We start from the raw sequence: 18844 nt of genomic DNA on the forward strand, positions 1-18844 counted from the left end.
CTCACATTTAAAGCTCTACCTGCCGGTTGAGACTTGTCCAAGATGGGTAAGACGAACGGGAACGTCCAACACGTCGAAACACTGCCCAAGGGAACCGTGCTTATCGCTGGCGGAGGGCCCGTTGGTCTGCTTGTAGCCAAAGTGCTTTCTCACTATGGAGTCAAATCCGTCTTGTTCGAGCGCAACAAGACCACCACGAGATGGCCGAAGATGGATCTGACCAACGCACGTTCAATGGAGATATTTCGACGACTTGGACTCTCGGAAGGACTCCGTGAACTGGGAGTACCGGCACATATTGACCAGCCTGTCCTAATTTCATCGGGCATGTCTGCCAAAGAGCCTATTACAAAATGGGATCTCCCAGGCGTTGACCGCTTCAGGCAACAAATTCAGGAAAACAATGACGGTACCCGACCTCTCGAACCTTGGCAAAGAATCTCCCAGGTCCTGTTCGAGAAATGGCTCAAGACCATTTGCGATGCAGATCCATTAATAAGTGTCCGGTTCGGATGGAAGGTCGAGCATATTGAAGAACACCCGCAGCATGTGCAGTCGACAGTAGTCAACGTAGATAGCGGCGAGACTTTCACCTTCGTGGCCGACTATGTAGTCGGCTGCGATGGTGCGTCGAGTAGAACTCGGCAATCTATGGGATTCCCCTTGGATGGAGGGCCAATGTAAGTCCTGGTTATCTCTATAAAGCCCTGTACTAGTAGATGACTGACCTCACTTTCGACTACAGTCCAGCCTGTGTTCTACTCGTCCATTTTAAGTCGACGGACGTAACTCGCATCCATAAACAAGGACAATTTTGGCACATTTTCCTGGCAGGACCACCGGGAGAGTTGAGAGGGGCTATTATCTCCCAGGATGAGAAGGACACCTGGACCACACATCTGTTTTTGCCTATGGAAGCAGATACGGACTCGATCACATCCGAGCAAGCTGTCTACCGCGTGTTAGGAGGTCTCTATGACAGATTCCCTATCAAGATTGACGAAATTCTGGTCCGATCAACTTGGAGACCCAATATCGCGGTGGCACGCCAATGGTCGAGTCAACACAGTCGGGTTCTGATTGCAGGCGATGCCGCTCACCAAAACATCCCTACCGGAGGCTACGGAATGAATATGGGCATCGGTGACGCTTATAATCTAGGATGGAAACTGGCAGCGGTTATCAACGGCTATGCGGGCACGGCATTCCTTGAATCCTACGAGGCAGAGCGCCGCCCCGTTGCGCTTCGAAGTGTCGAGCACTCGGGAGTCCATTTTGACGTCCACGGGCAAATGAAGGAGATCTTTGCCGACGGTGACCCTTGCCGAATTGATCAAGACACTGAAGAGGGACGAGCTCTGCGGCAACGTATTCGGAGTCATTATCAGACCCATGACGGCGAAAATAAGGACTTGGGTATTGAGATGGACCACCGGTACCAATCACGCGTCGTTATACTCGACCAGGCCGGCAAAGGGCCCGAGTGGCTCGCCTCGCAGTATACACCATCGACTTGGCCAGGCGCTCGTGCTCCTCACTTCTTTCTGTCCGATTCAACACCCGTCTTCGACCACTTTGGTAAAGATTGGACTTTGCTGTGCTTCTCTGCTGAGAGGTGTAGACAGGAACTCCTCATGGACGCCGCAGCGTGCTCCTCGATTCCCCTGACGTACGTCAACCTCGCCGGAGAGACCCTGGCAAAAAAGCTGTATGAGAAGCCCCTCATTTTGATCCGACCTGACGAGCACGTTGCCTGGAGGGGTAATGAGGTGCAAAGCCAGAAAGACGCCGAAGAGATTTTGAACACCGTCGTCGGCAAGACAGGAGTGGGAGCAAGGATCGAGGCCAGAGAAAAAGTGGCCACGAAACCGGACGAGGCCTTCACGACGACAGTGGGATTGACCACGCAGGTTGACACATTCGAGATGGAGAAAATGGGCGACTTCCAGCGGTAGCAGGAGTCGAGTTTGGCTGACCCCGGATTGGAAACTATATTTATCACCAGGAAGCGAAGGATGAGGTGTATCTAAGCCGTAGCTTGCAACCTTTGAAATCCTACTCGAACGTAACGGATAGCAACATTTTGGTGCATTCAATCTGTTCGAGATCCTTTGGTCAACTATGTGAAGAATGAACGCGCTACTGTTATCACGCAGCAGTACGACCGAGAGGCAAAAAGATGAGGAGACTCAAGCCTCGATCTTCTCCGGCATCCAGGTAGAGAAGGCCATTCCCGGGGGCACTTTCGTCCACTGCTTCGTCTTGGGATCAAGCAACTCTTCGCACTCGCGCACGGCGTCTCTGATGATTCGATCTTGCCCTGGCTCCTTGGTGTGAATTTGGCTGGAAAATCGCGGGGCTGAACAGTAATACCTCCGAGTAGGTCATCCATGTCCGGGGTGATAGGCAGCCCCTTACTGTCCAAAGCCTTGGAAACGCTGAATGCCCAAAGCATCCGCGACATGCCCAAGAAGAGGGACCTCTCAGCTATGTGTATACCCTGGCGAAGGCGGCGGCCAGCGCCAAAGACGAAGTTATCACGTTTCTTTGGGTCCCCCGTGGCCGATTGATAGAGCGTTGTCGGGTCATCAGCGAATCGATCTGGGTTGAATCGGCGCGGATCGGGTGGGCGTTTGGGGTCCATGTGGATTGACCTGATAGCGGGTTATTGGTCAACCATGTTCGACAGACGTGGCTTTCGCCATACGTACCAAACATTGTTAACGACTGTAGCACCCTTTGGAATCACATAGCCGTTGTAGACGTCATCTTGGACCACGGCATGAGGTACACCCAGAGACACGGTCGGCATCCAACGCAGACTTTCTTTAATGCAGCAGCGAATGTAGCTCATCTCGGCATAGTCGTCAATGGTCGGCATTCGATCATACCCCACGACTCGGTCGATTTCCTCTTGAGCCTTCTTCTGTACATCAGGCCAGAGCAGCAAAGCCTGAATGAAGCCATAAAGGATAGACGCCGTAGTATCGGAGCCTGCCTCTAGCAGCGAGCCGCTGATGTCCTCGCTGCATCGTCGGAAAATCCCTCGGTTGTCTGCGCTTTCAAAAGGTCGTTGCAGAAACAAGGCTAAGATGAAGGTCAGTGGAATCGGTATTCACAGAACAGTTCTATCGGCGTGGTGACGGACTAATCCTGTGCCGGCTTCCAGGCCTCGCTTCGCCTGCATCCAGTGGCCTACATAGAGCTCCTTCTCCTTCTCATGGAGCTTTGCCGCATATCGCACATTGGGCGCCAGAGCGGCTGGGAGCTTTTGCATGATGGGAAACAAATCGGCAAGTTGGGCACTTGCGCTTCCAGCTAGCTCACCCCATCTCTCAAAACTCTACATAAGAAGGTCAGATCACACTAGAAAACAGACGGAGGCCACATGCACACTCACCCAGAATAATTGTTGCAATCTAGGTTCTTTAAGGTCCGGACACCGATAGCCAAAGATCATCTGAGTGGACAAAGAATAGCTATACCTTCTAATGTGATTGAGAACATCATGAGGAGTTTCTAACAAGCCTGCTAGGAGGAATTTGTTCTCGAGATCCTGATAGGGAAGGTAGGTGACGGCGGCTTTGATGTTGAGGATGTTATGGATTATTCGATGGATCATTCGCCAGTTCTCCCCATATCTCTAAGGACGTGATTAGCAGCGAGCTACCGTTCGAACAATGTCATATGAAGGCGAAGGAATAAAGGGTAAGCCAGAGGTGCAAATATGGTAGCAGCAGAAATCCTGCTCATAGATCCTGAATGTCTTACCATCACTACCAATCTCATATCGCCACTGGCAATTTTTTGACCGATAAACATGTCAGGCCGGTCTGAATAAATTGAACTCCTCTTGTCCAGTAAGTCCTTGACTGTAACATCGGACGAAAGGACGATCATGACTTTCAATCCCAGGATCAATGAATAGATCGGCCTACAAAGTCAGCGTTTCGAACAAGCCTCCGCGGTAAGTGATTCATACCCGTACTCTTGTGCCCATTTCTGTAGCTGAAGATGCGGCTTTACTCTGGGCATCTGCCTGATGATAAGCCGCCACCATGCTAGATTCTCTCAGGCTCAACTAACAAGATGAAGGTTGCCTAAAATTGGAATTGTAGGCGGCCCGGGTGGAAGGCCCTTTGCCCTACTGCCTACTTTGGACACTTTGACAAGCGTGTAGAGGAACCCTAGGACCGCGGCCACCGCCAGCACGCCCTGTGTGACGGGCATGACTGCTTGATAGGCGGGAAAGGTATGGGGGAAGCAAGTCCCTTGCCGTGGACGAAGGGGCATCTGCGCCGGGAATGACTCGAGCTGCGGAGGAGATACCTCCTTCCAACATACCTACTTACCAGATCACCAAATATACTTGTCAAGATGCCAAGGCATGGTGGAGCCAGCTAAATTTTGGTGTACGCATCGTCGTACACATAAAGGCACCTACTTGACCTGCTGACGTGATTGTCCGACCACGGCTGCTTCTGATCGGAGGTGCCCTTTCGAAATGTCATTGACTCTGCGAGTGCTCAATGTCAACGTCGTATCAGTCATGAGGCCTTAGGACGTGAGTACCTTCGCCAGTTGAACAGATTTACTCGGTAGGTCACTTTGGGGATACTGGATGGTTTCTCCTGCTCCTGCCACCCCTGCTCACCGGAATGGGGCTCTTTGATCCTTCTGCAGAGCTCGCCCTCAAGAGCCAACAGAATCACAACTACCCAAGCCCACATCATACTGCAGAAACTCGACCACTACCACAGCGTTTGCGGGATCATCCAACCCCGCGCGGAGAGTGGTCCATTCCTCCAACAAGGTAAAACACAATAGCGGCTATCATCACCAAAAAGGCTACCCCCAAATGGGTAACCCGACGGCTGTGCGGACACAAATGCTTCGAGGAGAACTCGCTATACCCTTAGGCTATGCAAATCTTCCCTGGCTTCTGCATGCGTTGTTCGCCGGCTTCTTTGCCGATGGCATGAGGCAACATATGATCTTCGGTTGATCATTCGGCGACAAGAGACCAGGATGTCGCAACCGCGGAAGAAAAGTGTGGTATTTAAAGATGCCCGGCAATCACCTACGTATCTTAACCCTTCGGCTATCAAAGCTGGTTGGAATTGCTGAATATCCAGTCCTCCAGTTTGAGAGAGAGAAGACATATCTGGTTTGACACGTCAAAGATGACTACCACGAAGAGGAAGTATCTGGGAGGCTCGGGCAATGCCTTGACTGTTTGGATTTCATTGGCCGCTTCAACGGTCCTTGTCTTCTATGGCTACGATCAGGTAAGTCCTTGACAAGTACCGACCGTCAACCCTTGTGCTGACGGCGTCTGCCAAACGCAGGGCGTCTTCGGGAATGTCCTCGTCGGCCAGAACTTTCTCAACCAGATGGGCAACCCATCGCCCAAGGACCAAGGCACTATGACTAGTGTGTACAATTTGGGGTGCTTCGGAGGGGCGCTCTCCACGCTCTATACTGGCGACAAGCTCGGCCGACCACGAACTCTCCTGCTTGGTAGCTCCGTCATCGCAATCGGTGCGATCGTCCAGACCGCCTGCTGGTCAATGGGCCAAATGATGGCCGGCCGTGTGATTGCTGGCCTGGGCACAGGAATGAACACCGCCACCGCCGGTGTCTGGCAGTCCGAGACCAGCAAAATGAGGAGCCGTGGTAAACTGGTCATCATCCAGATGGCGAACTGCATTACCGGATTTTGTCTCTCGAACTGGTTGACGCTGGGTTTCTCCTTCGCCCCGGGCAGCGTCGCGTGGAGATTCCCATTAGCTTTTCAGATTTGTACGTACATTCCTGTTTCGTCCTCTCATCCCCATTCAATCTACACGTCCTGCACTGCGCCTTATAGATTTCCCAACTAACAACCAACCCCGTGGCGCAGTCTTCACGGGCCTCATATGGTTGATGTGCCCCTGGCTTCCGGACTCACCACGTCTGTTGATCCGTAAGGGCAGATACGATGAAGCTCTTGAAGTCCTCGCCGCTCTGGAGGGCAACGGCGCCACTCCAGAGTCCGCTTCCGTGCGGACTGAGTTCAACATCATTAAGGACGTTCTTGACCGTGAGACTGCGCTCAAATATACTTGGTGGCAGCTTCTCACTGGCCGTGGCCCGTCTGGTGTCGTCCGAAGAATGATCCTGGGAGCGTGGATGCAGGCTAGTAATCAGCTCAGTGGTATTATGTTGACTGTCAGAACCCAAACACCTCTATGATTGTATCCTTTGGCTATATGTTTGCTCAATGTATCCTTTGTTAGTCTCAGATAGATATAAGGAACATCTACTCTACATTGAGAGGGATGTTCCTTATGCAATACTATCATCAATTCTCATACATGTCTTCTACTACCACACTTTTCAAGTTATTAATTGTACCAGTTATTTTCAAACGTGAGCGTCTTTTGTCCCTCAGACCTGCTCCTCTCTCATTTTCCCCCATGCTGATTTGACAGCAGATACATCTTCATCCACGCCATCAACCTAAACGAGCTGCTGTAAGTCCTTCCTTCCACCGCCTCCACGTTCTTCCTTGAACGACGATCCTTCAAACACAGTTGACCTTTATGCCTTGGCTGACCTACCCGTCGTAGAGCCCGCATCCTCACCGCCGCCGGTTCCGTCGACTACCTTATCTTCAGCTTCTTAGCATGGTTCGTGATCGAACGCTACGGCCGCCGGCGAGTCATGATGGTCTCTGCTTTCGCCTGCTCGACATGCTGGACCATCATCAGCATCACGCTGGGCCTGTCCGAGACCGGCAAGGCGAATCCTGCCGCCATGGGCGCCGTCGCGACGACCGGGTTTTTCCTCTTTTTTGCGAGTTTCGGTATGGGCGTCTTGGGAGTGCCCTGGCTCTATCCAACCGAGATCAACCACATCAGCTTTCGGGCCAAGGGGGCCTCCCTCGCCATGTCCACCAACTGGATCATGAACTACATGGTCGCCCAGGTTACACCGCCGGGAATCGCGAACCTCGGCTACCGCTTCTGGATCATCTGGGCCGTCATCTGTGCCAGTTTCATCCCCACGACCTACCTGTTCTATCCCGAGACGGCGAACCGCACGCTCGAGGATATCGATCGGTACTTCGAAGAGCACCGGAACATCCTCGTGTTCAAGGACAAGGTCGCTACGCAGCTCAAGAGGCCTGAGATGTGGGAGAGGATGGACATGGAGATTGCACGACGTGCGGACGAGGAGAAGATCGGAAATGGTCAAGTTGACGTTGTGGATGAGGAAAAGGGCGACAAGGACGTGGTTTACCTTGAGAAGTGAGGTGAGATGAGGCGTTTGCAAGGGAGGTGAGCATCATCAGACATCAACGGTGTTCCCATCGGCGCATCAGATCTCTGCCGTCACAGGAAGCTGCTGCCTTCATCTTTGTGTGAAGTGCGACTGATTTGCGCTCCATCTTCGAAACGGCAAGCTCTTTCAATCAGGTCATCGCCTCCTCATTTTCGTCATCGTTGTGCTCCCAATGCACGGATCCTTGGTCAAAGACATTGCAATCGTACTTTTATAGACTTGAAGGCATATGTAATGTCTTGTTGTTTTTTCTTACTGGCAGCGCTCCAGCAATCGGCCGCTCCACCATTTCTCTTCCCGCCAAAAGTGACAAATATGGTAGTAGCTTTTTCGCGCAGTAACAGGAATGTCCGTAGAATTAAGAATGCTCCTGCTCGAGGCCACCAGTCTCATGTGAAGTAGCATTCGGATGCGCGAAAAAGACAGTGTGTTAACGACCTCTGCATGTGGAATATTGAAGTGTCAGGGATTGCGAACGCAGGTAAACAACGGCAGTAGGGCTTGATAGGTGGAACGAAAGCAGAGGTAGTGGCAGCCTAAGCAAGTGAATGGTGGATGTGGTAGGTGAGGGAGTTGAGGACATTGACCGGTGAAGAGTTGGACTAGAAACGTCAGCGTGAGCAACAGGAGAGAATGCGAAAAGCTAGTAGTGGAATGATGATCAAATGCGTATCGGCGGGACAATCAGCATGCAGGCGAGACGAAAGCGACAAGAAGAGGGAAGGCGAAAAGCGTCGAGCATGAAGCCGGTAGAGATATCCTTGCAGAACGGTCATCGTGTCGAATGAAGAGAAGACAAGCCAGCTCACCAGCTGCAGGTGACGAAACGAGTTTGAAGAGTGGACATGCAGCAGATCCAAGTCCAAGTCCAAGAGTAACTCAACTGTTGTCGCGTCACCTGCACCTGCGGCCTCACACCCCGCTCGACGAGACAAAACAGCGCCTTTTTTCGGTCCTGGCCGGGGAGTTCTGGCTGATATTTGCGGCTCAAAAGGAGGTCATAAAGCTTTAAAACGAGGGGTCAGGTCTAGAACGGCGGCAACGTAGAGATGATTCGATCGAGCTGTCAGAGTATTGAAGGCAGACAAGAACGGAGACTGCGCATGACATGGGAAGGGAAAAGAGTAGAATAAATGAGAGGGAAAAACAAGGACAGCCAGGAATGGGACAAGGCGCAAAAGGAGCAGGAGGCACGGGAAATAGCGTGGCTTGTGCGCAGGCAAACATTTCCAAAGATACGGCCTGCTGATGCCTGATTCGTCGAGCTCGAGGGCCGCAGCCGGGACTCTTTCTTCGTCAAAAGCGAGCAATAACGAAGCGCCAGGGAGACTCCATCAAGCAGGCCAGGCTGGAGAGCGCAGGGATCCCACGGGAAGAAGGTTGCTTTGGTTTCGCATCTCATCTCATCTCAATCCGAATTTCAAGAAGCCTGCGAAACTGCAAAATTGATACGAGCAGAACAAAGAGAAGAGAAGGCAAGTCGAAGTCCGTCAAGGAAAAAGGTGGTGAACTCACAAGGCGGTGGAGTCTAGGCTAGGATCTTAGGCTAGGATTCCCTAAGTCTTCACTGGCTGGCTGGCTGGAAACTGACAATCAATAACTAAATGCAGTGGACTCTCCTACCCTAAACTTGGGTGGACTTTGCCCATCACAGCCTAGCGAGCCTAGTTCCTAAGCCTGGGGTCCCTCAAGATGGGCTTTTGGCTTCTGCTTCTTGCGCTTTTGACTCGCTGCGACCCTGCGACTCGGCTTCTGGTCACTGTAGGCTCGCAGGCAAAAATACGCCCTTCACTTACCCACGGCCGCGAAGCTAAGCACGCTCCCCTGTCCCTTGTCTTTTGTCTCTCTTCCTCCTCTGTGTGGTTGGCTTCTACAGGAAAGCTGCTTCAGGTTTAGGCTGTAGCAGTCTCGCTGCTTGACGGGCACCCGTATCTGCGTCCCTCCATCTCTTCCCTTTGCCATCCATTCCTCTTCTCTTCAACAAACAGTTACACCTTTGGACACCTAATAACATCCAGTATCCTCCTTCGACGCTCGGACATCTTGAACGCCGTTGTTCTCTACCTCCCGATTCGTTTCCTGTGTTCTTGTCTCCGAGAACTTTGTCGATCTTTTCCCGCCATCGTGTCTCGACACTCTGGTAATCTCTTCTTCATCTCGAAAACATTGCCCTTCAACAACACCAAAACTATCTCAAATCGCTCAAAACTTCTCTGCATACCTCCCTGCTCATCTCGATCTTTTTTCCGAGTGTTCGCGACACCTCCTTTCCCGTCTGCGCCTAGGCGGCCCTCCCACCGACCAGTCATCACCCTCCTTGACAATCTGTTCAGGGTGAAAAACCGCTCGAAAAAGGTGGAAAACAAATATCTGAGGGCTCCAGGATACAAACCACACTTGCGCGATATCTTCGACGCGATTTAGAGACTCTCAGCTCTAGGTGGTTCTGTCCTGCCCTGGCGATGCGCGATATGCGACCTACGACTTTATGACCTAAATCAGACACAGTCATCTTCCAATTCAATCAATGAGGAAGTACTCTGCCAGATTATGACAGAGTCCTCCCTCCTCACCACGCATCCCACGCCGAACCATTACCCGGTCACCGCCGCACCCTCTTTAGCCTCTCCTTTGCCCAATGGTTCCCTCTCTGACACCAATATCCAAGAAGAGGAGGAATACACGATCAAATGCATATGTATCTACGCGGACGATGATGGCAACACTGTCTACTGTCCAAAGTGTGACACCTGGCAGCACATTGAGTGCTACTATCATGGCAAAAAAGTGCCAGAAGAGCATTTCTGTGCAGACTGCTTCCCCCGAGATCTTGACGCAAAGAAAGCTACCGAAAGGCAGAGGCGGCGCAGAGAGGCTATCGACGGTGGTGACCGGAAGGTCAAGCGACCTAGCTCCAAAAGTCAGAAAAAGAAGCACAAAGAGAACAACGCGACTGCCGAGCAGGTGAACGGTTGGCACTCGCTCGACCGCCATGACTCGGCGATTAGCTCAAAAGATGGTCCCCTTGCAAAGAAGCCGAAGACGAATCATCGCACCTCCGGCTCTATTGTATCGATGAACGGCGAATCCAGGAAACGCGCCGCTTCCAATCTTCAGTCATACCCAAGTCCCTCAAAATCACCTCAAGACCTCTTCCGTTTTCCTGCTATACCTACCTACACACCTGAATTCCTCGAACTGTATGATCGCGACGAAGGAAATACCAATGCGAGAGACAATGAGCAGACCATCCAAGCGGCCAATAAACTCTCTACGTGGCGAACTGATCCATCCCTCGCGGTCAGCGCTCCTGGACTGCAACCTACGGCAAAATCTCCCTTTGTGCGTCTCAACCGGCCTTTGGATCAAAGTGCTTGGCCTGAGGTGTCAGTCGAGACAGCCTCAAAGACAGATGCCGAGTACGAAGGTCGGTTTCCCACGTGGCGGTTCCTGCGCGTTCAGTCTCCTGTAAGAAAAGACGAGATTGTGGGGGAAGTGCGTGGACAAGTGGGCATGTTGGAGGAATATTGCCAGCAAAAGTCGTCCTCCAACCGATGGCAGGAACTGCGGCATCCTGACCCTTTCGTGTTCTTCCATCCTCATATGGACATCTACATCGACAGCAGAAAGTCCGGCACCCGGTTCCGATACATACGGAGGTCATGTCGGCCCAATGTCACGCTCAAGACCTTTGTTTCTGACGACGATGAGACACACCACTGTTTCGTTGCCAGCAAAGACATCCCGGCGGGATCCGAACTCACCACAACCTGGTTTCTGGATCAAGGCATGTTTTCTGTCGATGCCGTCCGCGATGATTCAGAACAAGCGCAGAGTCGGCGTCTGGACTGGGTCAGTCGAGTTCTCGCCAATTTCGGAGACTGCGCCTGCGACTCGAGTTCGCCCTGCCTTCTTGCAAACTTCGACCGGCGATCGTCTGCGAAGTCAACAGAGATTGTGCCAAAAGAGAAAGGAGGCAGAAAGAAGAAGAGTAAGAATAAGCACACCATTTCGCCTTTGAGCACTGGACAGGCCACCAACAGTCGTGCAGGGAGCGAACCCAAGTTGCTTGACGATGAGGACCAATTCGACCGCCGGTCCACCTCCGAGTCCTCTCCCAGTAATCCACAGAGTCGAGACATCACTCCGGTCAACGTGGCCGCTCTCGACGCCGATCCGGTTCTTGGGAGTGGCCTTACGGCTCGTGAACTGCGCAAGATCCAGATGGCTGAAAGAGCATTTGCGCAAAAAGAGCAAGAACAGAAGGACCAGGGCGGACAGGGACCATCACGGAAGAAGAAGCGAACCAGTGGTGGATCAACTCTCCACACACCCAGCGCGAATGCGTCCAAACAACTAGGACACGGCTCTACTTCCCAGCCTCCAACACCCAGCAGTCATCCCTTGAAGCCGTACGACCATTCTCTCGGGTCTCCGCCACCGCGCGAAGGATCTCTGAAACGTGCCAAGTCGACAGACACGGCGAGCAGATCTGAGAACAAGCTCGTGCGGCCTGTGTATGTTAGTGTATCGGTTCAGACTGAACCGGAGGAGTCTGACATGCCTCTGCCGCCACCAAAGAGAAGGAAATTTTGCACACCGGTGCAGCGGCTGCTTAGAAAGCTCTTGGAAGATCGGGCAATACATGGTCAAGAGTGTGGGTCACCGACATCACCGCTGGCTGCCAGCATTGAAGCGTCATCTGTGTCTCTGGATACTGCAGAAGATGTCGAGATGAAGGATGCCGCCACAGAGGGTGAGAACGTTATTGCTGGGGTATCACCAACAAGTGTCAAGAGCATTGCTAGTCCTGTCAATGTGGGCACGCCAGTATATCCCCTTCCCTCGCAGGCGGCGCATACACGACCGCCATTCACATCTCCAGCTCCTCCTCGATTGCATTTGTTGTCGTTGCCGCCTGTCCCTACATTTCCCGCTACCAGCACCATAGCTTCAACCTCGGCAAGTACGGCCATGACTCCTGGACCCTTGACAGCAACAGCTCAATCACCCTTGGCTTTGCCTTCTTCCAGTCCGTTCCCAGTAACAACACCGGGCGCTGCGGTTACTCCAAGTCCAGCTAGGAAGAAGTTGAGTCTTGGAGACTATATGAGTCGGCGGCTGGCCTCGACACCTTCGGTTGAAAAGTCTCAAGCCGAAACCGGCGTCAATGCTGTGACTGACGCATCCAAAACACCCGAACAAAGTCATGATTCACCAGTGGCGCCAGAAGCCGACCACCAACAGCTGAGTGAAGAAAGCGCATCTCATGCGGCAGCTGGTGTGAAAGATGAGGGTGAAGAACGGGAGTACAGTCCGCCAGAAGCTGTACCACCAGTTGCAGCACAGTCAGTTCAGCCGTGAGCGACTTGCTACGACCCAACAAACCGGGTCGCAAAGTACCTCACGTCTCGGACTGGCATTATGTCGAATTACCATTTCTACAAACGAATAGACTTGTTTTGGACCTTTCACAAGGCTTGGGCACGCAGGGATGACGAGGCTACACCAGAAGAATCGGGTGCGGCTATTTGCCACCCAGAGGGCATATGACATGAGATCCGGAATAGCAAGATGGGATCTGATGTCGGCGTTTATAGGTTGGGATTTCCAAGATGTCAGGGATGGGAAGTCAGGATTCGATGGGCCAGTGAAAAGTGCAAGCTTCGGGCAGTCCTGAGGCACTTTTGTCATGTGTATATATTAGTTCTTTGACTGGGGACGGCCGACGTGTCTGGCCGAGATGAGCTTCACTGGGTGGCAGCAATGTGTATCTTTGCGTGTATGAAAATGAAGGTGAAAGAGCTGGACACAAGCAAGAGCTTGTGTAGGCGACAGATGAAGTGAAATACAGAACTCCAATTCTTCACTTTATTTCTTGTCTACCTGCGGTATAGGTACTAGCTTAGGTACGAGACCTCCTAGGTATTCACGATCAGTTGCCGAGTCGGCGCTGTAACGCCTATTGTGGTTACAGAGTCCGGTGGCACTGGTGGTAATGCCCCTCCATCCTCGAGACGGGGGCCACGGAGGAGACAGAAACAATTCCCCTCCATTTCTTCTGCCCCTCGACGCAGGTTCCCATTTAGCTCGATTGCCCTCGACACCAGATCCATATTTCTATCCACAAGACTCGAAACGCCATCCAATGGCTTCCAAAGGTTGGTATCGGCTTGTCGGAAGCCCTGGTGCTGGGCCTTCAACACTTTTCCGATCTACAGATGACATCGTCGGTGACTGTAGCTTCTTCATCAATGCAACCCAGATTTTTTTGGGAGAGTCCTTACTTTATCTTTCCTCTTCCACCCCTTTTGCTTCTTGAGGTATACCGGCTCACTGTGACTTTGTTGAATCAAGATGGCGAGCGCGACTATGCCCTTCCGCCCTGGGCCCAACAGTGGCATCCGCACTCCAACGAGACAGAACTCAGTCGACGCCCGAAATGAGGTGCACGTGCAGATGAATCACTACATCGGCATTGATGTTGGTACAGGTAGTGCTCGAGCATGTATTATCAATGAGGCGGGCGACATTGTCGGTCTGTCTTCAGAGAACATCGGCCTCTGGCAGCCCGAGACAGGATATTATGTGCGTCGTCGCACTGTCTGCACGTCCTCGTAGTGGACGGCCAATCTAACCAGTTCGTTGTAGGAACAATCTACCACCGATATCTGGCGTTGTATCTGCACCAGCGTCCACCGCGCCGTCGCACAGAACAACATCGACCCTCACTCAATCCGAGGAATCGGGTTCGACGCAACATGTTCACTCGCCGTGTTCACGCACGACACTGACGAGCCTGTCTCGGTGACCGGGCCGAACTTCGACCAGTCTGCCAACGACCACAATGTCGTGTTGTGGCTTGACCACCGCCCAGTCGAAGAGACCAAGAAAATAAACGCCACTAAACACAACCTGCTCCGCTACGTTGGCGGCACGATGAGCATTGAGATGGAAATCCCAAAGGTGCTCTGGCTGAAGAATAACATGCCCAAGGAACTGTTTGATCGGTGCAAGTTTTACGACCTTACAGACGCGCTAGAACATCTGGCAACGGGGAACGAGAAGAGAAGCTTTTGCTCCGTCGTGTGTAAGCAAGGGTACGTGCCTGTCGGGGTGGACGGAAGTGTCAAGGGGTGGCAGGAGGACTTCTTGAAAGAAATCGGCCTCGAAGATCTCGCCGAGGACAATTTCAAGAGGATGGGAGGTGTCAATGGGGTGGTGAGCCTTTTTCTTTTCCTCTTATCGTATATTGACCTTGCCACCTTGGCTTCTTCATCTTTTTTTCCGCAACTCAGGAACCTTCCTGGCTCAGTTGGGGTCGATTTACGCCGTCGCCCCTCTCCCAGATGTTTTCGCTCGTAATGCCCTACAACGTTGACTAACATCTGTCCCAGAATGGCGAATACCTTTCCGCCGGCGAGCTGGCAGGCTACCTCTGCGAGCGCGCCGCTGCGGACCTCGGTCTCCCCGCCGGCATTGCCGTGGGCTCCGGTGTGATCGATGCGTACGCAGGCTGGATCGGTACCGTGGGCGCCAAGGTTAACCTATCCGCCGACGAACTCGATGCATCAACTCCTGCAAACGACCAGTCACAAGCGTTCACCCGTCTGGCGGCAGTTGCAGGAACATCCACTTGCCACCTTGTCATGTCAAAGGACCCGGTCTTTGTGCCTGGCGTGTGGGGACCCTACAGGGACAGTATCATCCCGAATTTTTGGATGGCCGAGGGCGGACAATCCGCGACAGGCGAGTTGTTGAAACACGTTCTCGAGACGCACCCGGCGTACAACCAGGCCGTGTCGATGTCTCAAGGGTCTTCGAGCAATGTATACGACTTTCTGAATCAGCACTTGTTAGATTTGAAGGAGAAGAGGGCGGCACCGAGCGTAAGTCACCTTGGCCGCCACTTTTTCTTCTACGGCGATCTCTTCGGTAACAGGAGCCCGATCGCGGATCCCACAATGAGCGGCAGCGTGGTCGGATTGAGCAGCGACAAAAGTTTGGATGGGTTGGCGTTGTATTATTACGGGACAATGGAGTTCATCGCGCTGCAGACGTGGCAAATTATTTCGACGATGAACGACGCCGGCCACAAAATATCCAGCATCTTCATGAGTGGCAGCCAGTGCCAGAATGAGATCCTGATGGAGTTGATCGCGACGGCTTGTGACATGCCCGTTCTGATCCCGAGGTACGTGCATGCTGCGGTGTGTCACGGCGCGGCCATGTTGGGGGCGAAGGCGGCGAGTGCAGATCCATACGGTCGCACCGAGGATTTGTGGAGCATCATGGACCGGATGAGCAAGCCTGGCAAGATTGTCCGACCCAGTGCGGATAAAAGTGTCAAGAAGTTGTTGGATGTCAAGTACAAGGTGTTTTTGGAGCAGTGTGAACGCCAGAGGGAGTTTAGGAGGATGGTCGATGAGGCTGTTGGGACGTCGTGAAGAGGTTACTCGGGGAGGTAGTTGTAGCGGGTCAACCAACGGAGCCATCGAAGGGTGTGTCCTTCTTTGAAAAGAGAGGACCAAGGTCAGGATGGATGAGGTATACCTTCGTGTCAGCTACATCGCACCATGGTATCTATTCGGCGCTGCCCAGGATCGAGGAGAAGCAGCATTGGGGTGAAGAATCAAAAGTTCGACTGTGTTCATCGCGTGAAGAACGGATTGAGTGTCAATACCAGCAGTATCCTTCTAAGCTAACCTGGTAACGAGGCTGGACACTGGGACCTTTCATACCTAGTACTCGTCACTACTATTTACCGAGTAGACCTGACCATAATCCAATGAACAAAATATTTCCCAAAGGGGTAGCAGAATGGCCCAACTCGGACGATAATCTCTGTTTTGATCAGCCAAAAACACAAAAGAATAAAGCGCCTCACCAGCCTTATCGGCGAACATTTTCTCGTTGGGCGCCCAGGAGATTTGGTACTGCCTCTGTTGATTCCTTGCAAGCTAGGTACCTACTAGCTAAATAGCGAGGTAGGTACCTCCTCTTCAATGTGTACTTCCTACAGCAGGCCTCGCCCGCATCCAACCTTGAACATATATACAGTATGTACCCCCAAGGAGAATGGGCAGGACCACCGCTTTCTTTCAGCGATTACCTGGTTTATACTCCGTATAGCACACGGTCCCTGGTATATCCCTCGGGCATTCATGCCGTACATACGGATCACGATCACGATTAACTTAATTCGTCTCCACCGGCAGATGATGTACTCCGTACTCGTAGATGATGGCAGCTTTCTCCATCACCTCGTTCTTTTCCCCCTCGGTTCCTTCTGGCATCCCCTCACGTCGCCAACCGCCGTACGCAGTATTCCGTCCAAACCGACATCTTGTCTCCTTCTCCTCACCAAGCTACCTAAGCCGGCCTCTACGCGGCAGCCGAGCTACAAATACTCCAGTCCGCGACGTGCCCACGACGTTGGGTTGCCTTTTTGAATGCCATTTCACTCGTACAAGTCACCACAGGAATCAAGGTAGGCTAGTTGAAGCTCCTCACTGAACCGATCCGGACTGAATTATCCTTTATCCTGTACTAAGTACGAGTATCTAAAGTATTTTGAAGTGTGTCTTATCTCTTTCAACCTCTCTCCTCGCTAAGTAGAACACCAGCGAGATCACGAGCAAAATCACGAGCATAATCACGAGCAACAGCAACAGCAAATACAAAAACAAGAATAAGAACAAGAACAATGTCCGGCCCTCCAGTCCCCTTCACCTCACTCCCGCTATCCAAAGACAACGCGGCGACCCGTCTCAACGCGTGGGGCGCACACGGGACCTCCGACGAACTCGGCTTCCTGAACCGACAAACGCCGTCGACCGTGGCGGCGGCGGCGGCGTCCGAGATCAAAACGGGCGTGCGCATCCCTCTCGACGCGCCGCTCGACTTCCAGGCGGGCAAACCGCTGTTCGGCCGGCAGGTGTTCCAGAAGGACGTGTACCAGAAGAAGCCGCGGGTCGTGCACGACGACACGTGGACGTTCAACACGCAGTCCTCCACGCAGTGGGACGGGCTGCGGCACTTTGGCTACCAAAAGGCCGCGCGCTTCTACAACGACACCACCGTCGAGGACATCGCCGGCACAAGCGACAAGGGCAAAACGAACCCGAATGTCCTGGGCATCCAGGGCGCCGTGGAGCGCGGCGGGGTCATGGGCAGAGGCGTGCTCGTCGATTTCCGGCGGTGGATGGACGAAGGGCCCGGCAAAGAAGTGGTCGGCGGGACTTTTAAGAGCTTCGAGACCAGCGCCATCAAGTTCGAGTGGTTGCTCGAGACGTTGAAGTGGCAGAACGGCACCACGCCGCGGTTCGGCGATATTCTGATTGTGAGGTCGGGTTTCTTCAAGAGTTACTTTGAAATGCTCAAGACCGACGAAGGCGAGTTGGACCGCTTGACCAATATGTCTCCGCCGGGCCTGGGCGGCGTCGAGCAGTCCGATCAAGTGTTGCAGTGGATCTGGGACAATTTCAGCGCCGTCGCCAGTGATCATCCCAGCTTTGAGAGGTGGCCCACGCCCTACGACTGGAGCATGCACGAGGTCTTGCTGGCCGGGTGGGGGTGTAATATTGGCGAGCTGCTGGATCTGGAAAAATTGAGCGAAGAGTGTAAACGGCAGAATCGTTGGACATTTTTCGTCGCCAGTGTGCCGTGTTATGTGCCAGGTGGAGTGGCGAGTCCGGTGAACGGCGTTGCTATCTTTTAGGCCTGGTCAGCGCACATACTGTCGATGAGTGTTCCCGGCAACTGTCCGGCATGCGACGAGGATGTTGAGGGGGTCAAGGCACGAAAAGGGAGTTATCACCTGAGGTGTGGAAATGGCCTGCGTGGCCGGCTGAGCATGTGAGTGGGTCAGTGACGGACTGTCTCGCGGCACCATTGAAGATGCAAATGTGAGAACCTCCTACAAACATGCAAGCTTACAATCATGTCATCATTCGTGAAAACACGCCGTTTCCATGTCGTGGACAGTAATGTACACATTATCTCCCATGGCGAGAGGGCGAAATATCCTTGCCTTCTCGTAATACCAAATATGTTATGCAGATACCTTAGTGAGGGCCGTACCATGACCATGTCATCCAGAGTAGAAAGAGACTGAATCCCGCGGTGAATGCTAGCAGTGGACGATCTGGCTGTTCCGAATGCGGCACGCCGTGGATCGGATATGGCGAAGACGGATGCGTATGCCTTTTTGCCCCCTGAGTCTGGATGTTGATGTCAGGAAGCCCAAGGCTTGTAAGTGGGAGGGTTGACATCCGTAGTCCACGCATGCAATGTTTGTGTGGCAGGAAAACTGGCATCACTACTGATTCCAGCTCATACCCAACCTTGATGCGTCCGCCTTTGAACAGCTCCTCCACAGATTTTCTTGCTCGCCCTTAGAGCCATAGTTGGTTGATTCACTCCAAAATTCGCCTAAAACGCCAAAACTTGACTCGACTCCGAAGATCCGGCAATAATCATGATTCGTAATCATAGTCGGTTTCGTTTTAACCAGACC

General features: G+C 52.7%; 6 protein-coding genes across 7 annotated transcripts; 5 read left to right on the forward strand and 1 right to left on the reverse strand.

Moving 5' to 3' along the window:
* Positions 1-42: 42 nt before the first annotated feature.
* PV05_04310 (uncharacterized protein) lies at positions 43-1955 on the forward strand (the record flags this gene model as incomplete). Its single annotated transcript, XM_013460708.1, has 2 exons — positions 43-680; positions 746-1955. The coding sequence occupies 2 exons, from the start codon at positions 43-45 to the stop codon at positions 1953-1955; spliced, it is 1848 nt and encodes a 615-aa protein (XP_013316162.1).
* A 234-nt stretch (positions 1956-2189) lies between these two features.
* On the reverse strand, positions 2190-4230 carry PV05_04311 (uncharacterized protein; the record flags this gene model as incomplete). Its single annotated transcript, XM_013460709.1, has 8 exons — positions 2190-2320; positions 2374-2654; positions 2712-3087; positions 3145-3343; positions 3401-3643; positions 3772-3934; positions 3983-4035; positions 4087-4230. 8 exons carry the CDS (start codon positions 4228-4230, stop codon positions 2190-2192), a joined length of 1590 nt encoding a protein of 529 aa, XP_013316163.1.
* Positions 4231-5183: 953 nt separating this feature from the next.
* On the forward strand, positions 5184-7296 carry PV05_04312 (uncharacterized protein; the record flags this gene model as incomplete). Its single annotated transcript, XM_013460710.1, has 6 exons — positions 5184-5288; positions 5349-5802; positions 5903-6196; positions 6384-6411; positions 6477-6515; positions 6612-7296. 6 exons carry the CDS (start codon positions 5184-5186, stop codon positions 7294-7296), a joined length of 1605 nt encoding a protein of 534 aa, XP_013316164.1.
* Positions 7297-9110: 1814 nt separating this feature from the next.
* Positions 9111-13269, forward strand: PV05_04313 (uncharacterized protein). The gene has a single exon (XM_013460711.1). It carries the CDS (start codon positions 9877-9879, stop codon positions 12688-12690), a length of 2814 nt encoding a protein of 937 aa, XP_013316165.1. The 5' UTR covers positions 9111-9876; the 3' UTR covers positions 12691-13269.
* Positions 13270-13515: 246 nt separating this feature from the next.
* Positions 13516-16135, forward strand: PV05_04314 (uncharacterized protein). Its single transcript, XM_013460712.1, has 3 exons — positions 13516-13914; positions 13978-14547; positions 14724-16135. Exons 1-3 carry the CDS (start codon positions 13684-13686, stop codon positions 15771-15773), a joined length of 1851 nt encoding a protein of 616 aa, XP_013316166.1. The 5' UTR covers positions 13516-13683; the 3' UTR covers positions 15774-16135.
* A 468-nt stretch (positions 16136-16603) lies between these two features.
* Positions 16604-18389, forward strand: PV05_04315. 2 transcript variants are annotated; one of them, XM_013460713.1, is made up of 2 exons: positions 16604-16904; positions 16953-18389. In XM_013460713.1, the coding sequence occupies exon 2, from the start codon at positions 17033-17035 to the stop codon at positions 18044-18046; it is 1014 nt and encodes a 337-aa protein (XP_013316167.1). In that variant the 5' UTR covers positions 16604-16904; positions 16953-17032; the 3' UTR covers positions 18047-18389. The 2 variants fall into 2 exon arrangements, with proteins under 2 accessions (XP_013316167.1, XP_013316168.1); XM_013460714.1 differs by having other exon boundaries at positions 16604-16816; positions 16906-18389.
* Positions 18390-18844: the final 455 nt, after the last annotated feature.

This window comes from Exophiala xenobiotica, assembly GCF_000835505.1.
Source record: "Exophiala xenobiotica strain CBS 118157 unplaced genomic scaffold supercont1.3, whole genome shotgun sequence".
NCBI lineage: Eukaryota > Fungi > Ascomycota > Eurotiomycetes > Chaetothyriales > Herpotrichiellaceae > Exophiala > Exophiala xenobiotica.

Bases quoted from the DNA above. Each gene is read 5' to 3' on its own strand.
- PV05_04313 (XM_013460711.1), top strand. From the start codon at position 9,877: ATGACAGAGTCCTCCCTCCTCACCACGCATCCCACGCCGAACCATTAC.
- PV05_04314 (XM_013460712.1), top strand. From the start codon at position 13,684: ATGGCGAGCGCGACTATGCCCTTCCGCCCTGGGCCCAACAGTGGCATC. The intron at 13,915-13,977 runs GTGCGTCGTCGC...AGTTCGTTGTAG, and splicing joins AGCCCGAGACAGGATATTAT to GAACAATCTACCACCGATAT. The intron at 14,548-14,723 runs GTGAGCCTTTTT...CATCTGTCCCAG, and splicing joins TGGGAGGTGTCAATGGGGTG to AATGGCGAATACCTTTCCGC.
- PV05_04315 (XM_013460713.1), top strand. From the start codon at position 17,033: ATGTCCGGCCCTCCAGTCCCCTTCACCTCACTCCCGCTATCCAAAGAC.